This window comes from Aplysia californica, unplaced genomic scaffold, assembly GCF_000002075.1.
Source record: "Aplysia californica isolate F4 #8 unplaced genomic scaffold, AplCal3.0 scaffold01413, whole genome shotgun sequence".
In the NCBI taxonomy this organism is placed as follows: domain Eukaryota; kingdom Metazoa; phylum Mollusca; class Gastropoda; order Aplysiida; family Aplysiidae; genus Aplysia; species Aplysia californica.
The window spans coordinates 9622-12080 of NW_004798683.1; the positions used below are offsets into that span (position 1 = coordinate 9622).

Sequence of the window (2459 nt, forward strand, 5' to 3'; positions counted from 1 at the left end):
TCTCTCTCTCTCTCCCTCTCTCTCTCTCTTACGCTTTTCTGCGTTCCTCTTTGGTGCTCGTTTCATTTAATCAGCCTTGTTGTCCCGAGCATGACATAGCTGTAACGACAAAACGAGGGATGCTTTCATGTAGATCTCGACCTTCTTCTCGGGATTTCATCTTGGGTTTTATCATGTCATGCTGTTATTCTTTCCGTGATTGATATTTAATTTCTGACACGTGCCCCGAATGCATTTATACAAAAAGAAATTGCTTTGCAGATTTTGTAAGTCCTGACATCGTCTTCTGCAAAAGACATTACTCTGGGCCACCAATTTGTTTGCCATAAATAACTTCACAAATAAGTCATATCTCGTAAGTGTCGAAACTAAGAGGTGTTGTTGCCAAGAGTGGATGCAGTATTTTGTTTCCACTGTACATGTACGAGACGTCTCTGACACAACTTAATTATAGTATGGTAAAAAATGTCAAAAAACAAACAAACAAACAAACAAACACAAAACGGGCAGCCTTTGATGTCTTCGTAAAAAAAAGTCAGAGCTAAAGTTAAACCAAAAGACGGAAACCACCATCAAACCAAATCATGTCATTTGGCCTCAGAAATAGGTTTGGAGATATAAAATATGGTGCACGAGACAAACTTATCACATTTTCAACAATGCCGACCTTTCCTTTAACGTGGCATGAGGAATACGTGCCCAAGGAGATTGTTGTATTCATCCAAAGACTGAGTCACTATCATCATCATCAACTTTAAACTCATTGTAGGTAGCAGGGAATAAAAAAAGGGTTTGCGACTAAGTAGATTTTTCAAATTTAATATAAGTTCAACGTTTCGCCCTATAAAGGGCTTCGTCAGGAACTTGTACAAAAAATAATGGAAAATCTATTGACTACAAGCTATAGGAACAAAAATGCGCGCATACACGTCATAATGTCAAAAGGTGAGATAAAAACAAATCGGGAAGACCAGAGAAAATTGAAGGCTATTGCAAGAAGTGGTAGATTATGAATAATATAAAAACTCATAAAAAATCACATATGGTTTCGTTGTCACTTTTTGGGTGGGTCTGGTTGGTGGGCTTCACTTCTTTATTTTCCCTCTGTTATTTCTGTCTGTCTCACTTTATGCTTGCACTAAATAAGCACTATTGTGCCTATGTGCATCTGTTTACTCAAGTTAACGAACAAAAATTTTCGCTGAAAGTATTTTTAACTCAAGCACTGCGGATGTCAGTCATAGGAATACGGTACAAACTGATGGAGAAAGAGAATGTATGGTCAGCAAGGTGTTAAATTTCAATGTTAAATGTACGACGTCCATTGTTTTCAGGGCAGAGAAAAACAATTGCATCTACATAGTGTATCTTTTCTTCAATATTTAAATTTGTACTTTGAATTCGGACTGAATATTTGTTGATTATGCACTGTCGATACCACAGATTAAAAAATGCAATTATTTTAAAAGTTCAAAATTGAGGGCTAAATATTTATATAAAACTGCTTTAGATTGAGCCTGATACCCGCCAGTGAAAAGCGGAACCTTTATATTTTTCCCTCAGTTGTTACTCTTACAATCTTGTTTTGTTGTTTTTTTCTTGTCTTCTAAATAATAGTATCGTGTCAGTGAAGTTTTGTTTACTCTATATAAACGAGTTACATAATATAGATAACAGAAAATGGTGGGTGCTCCGTGTTAGATATGCGTACGAATTGTACACTTGACATTCATTTTTTGCGTCATAATATTATCGTTCAGTTCTTGAATCCGATGTTCTATGCATGTCATTCTCTAGCAATACCTCTAATCTTTGGAACTTGGACTCGTATTATATTACATAAGTGTGTTTTGTGTGCCTTTAAACAAACCCTTACTAAAACAAAACTTTTGTAAAAAGATTGCCACAAATGTATTTTCTTACTCATTTTCACAATTTTTTGTGAATTCCCTTGATTAGGAATTACTGTTAGTCACTGCCTAAGTTAGGGACTCCAACTGTGCGTTCACTTTCAAATGACCAATTTTCGATATCAACAAAAAATCTCAGCAATACAACAAAGAAACAAATATCGTGTGATTCATGAACGTGGTAGAGCGAGTGAAAGACACGGTACACTGAAGATCAATTTGAAAGTGGAAGTAGTTGTGGTGCTGTGCCCTGTTGCCAGGGGACTTTCGCCATGACCAAGTCCTACGACCTGAGCGGTTCCCATGGCGACAAAAATGTCTCTTTCTCGAGCTCCGCGGCTCTTGAGCCAGAGGCAGGCCCTGTGGCCACCATTAAGACAACAGACCTGAGTGAGAAGACCAACGGTCACAGCCCGGACTCCCAGAAACTGGGAGACGTTGGCGGGAAAAGGGAGGCTGAGAGTGGGCAGGACGGAAAGAAGTCGTAAGTGCTGACTGATACGTCCTTTTGAGTTTGGAACTCATTTGAGTGTGCGTGTGTGTGTGTGT

The 2459-nt window shown here is 38.3% G+C and overlaps 1 protein-coding gene across 1 annotated transcript in view; it reads left to right on the forward strand.

Annotated features, from left to right (window-relative positions):
- The window catches only part of LOC101853519 (ATP-dependent translocase ABCB1), a gene marked incomplete in the record, with an annotated part of 23854 nt that overhangs the window by 8952 nt on the left and 12443 nt on the right, over positions 1-2459 (forward strand). The window contains 1 exon segment of the mRNA XM_035973561.1: positions 1960-2394. Coding sequence (XP_035829454.1) covers positions 2183-2394 — 212 coding nt within the window.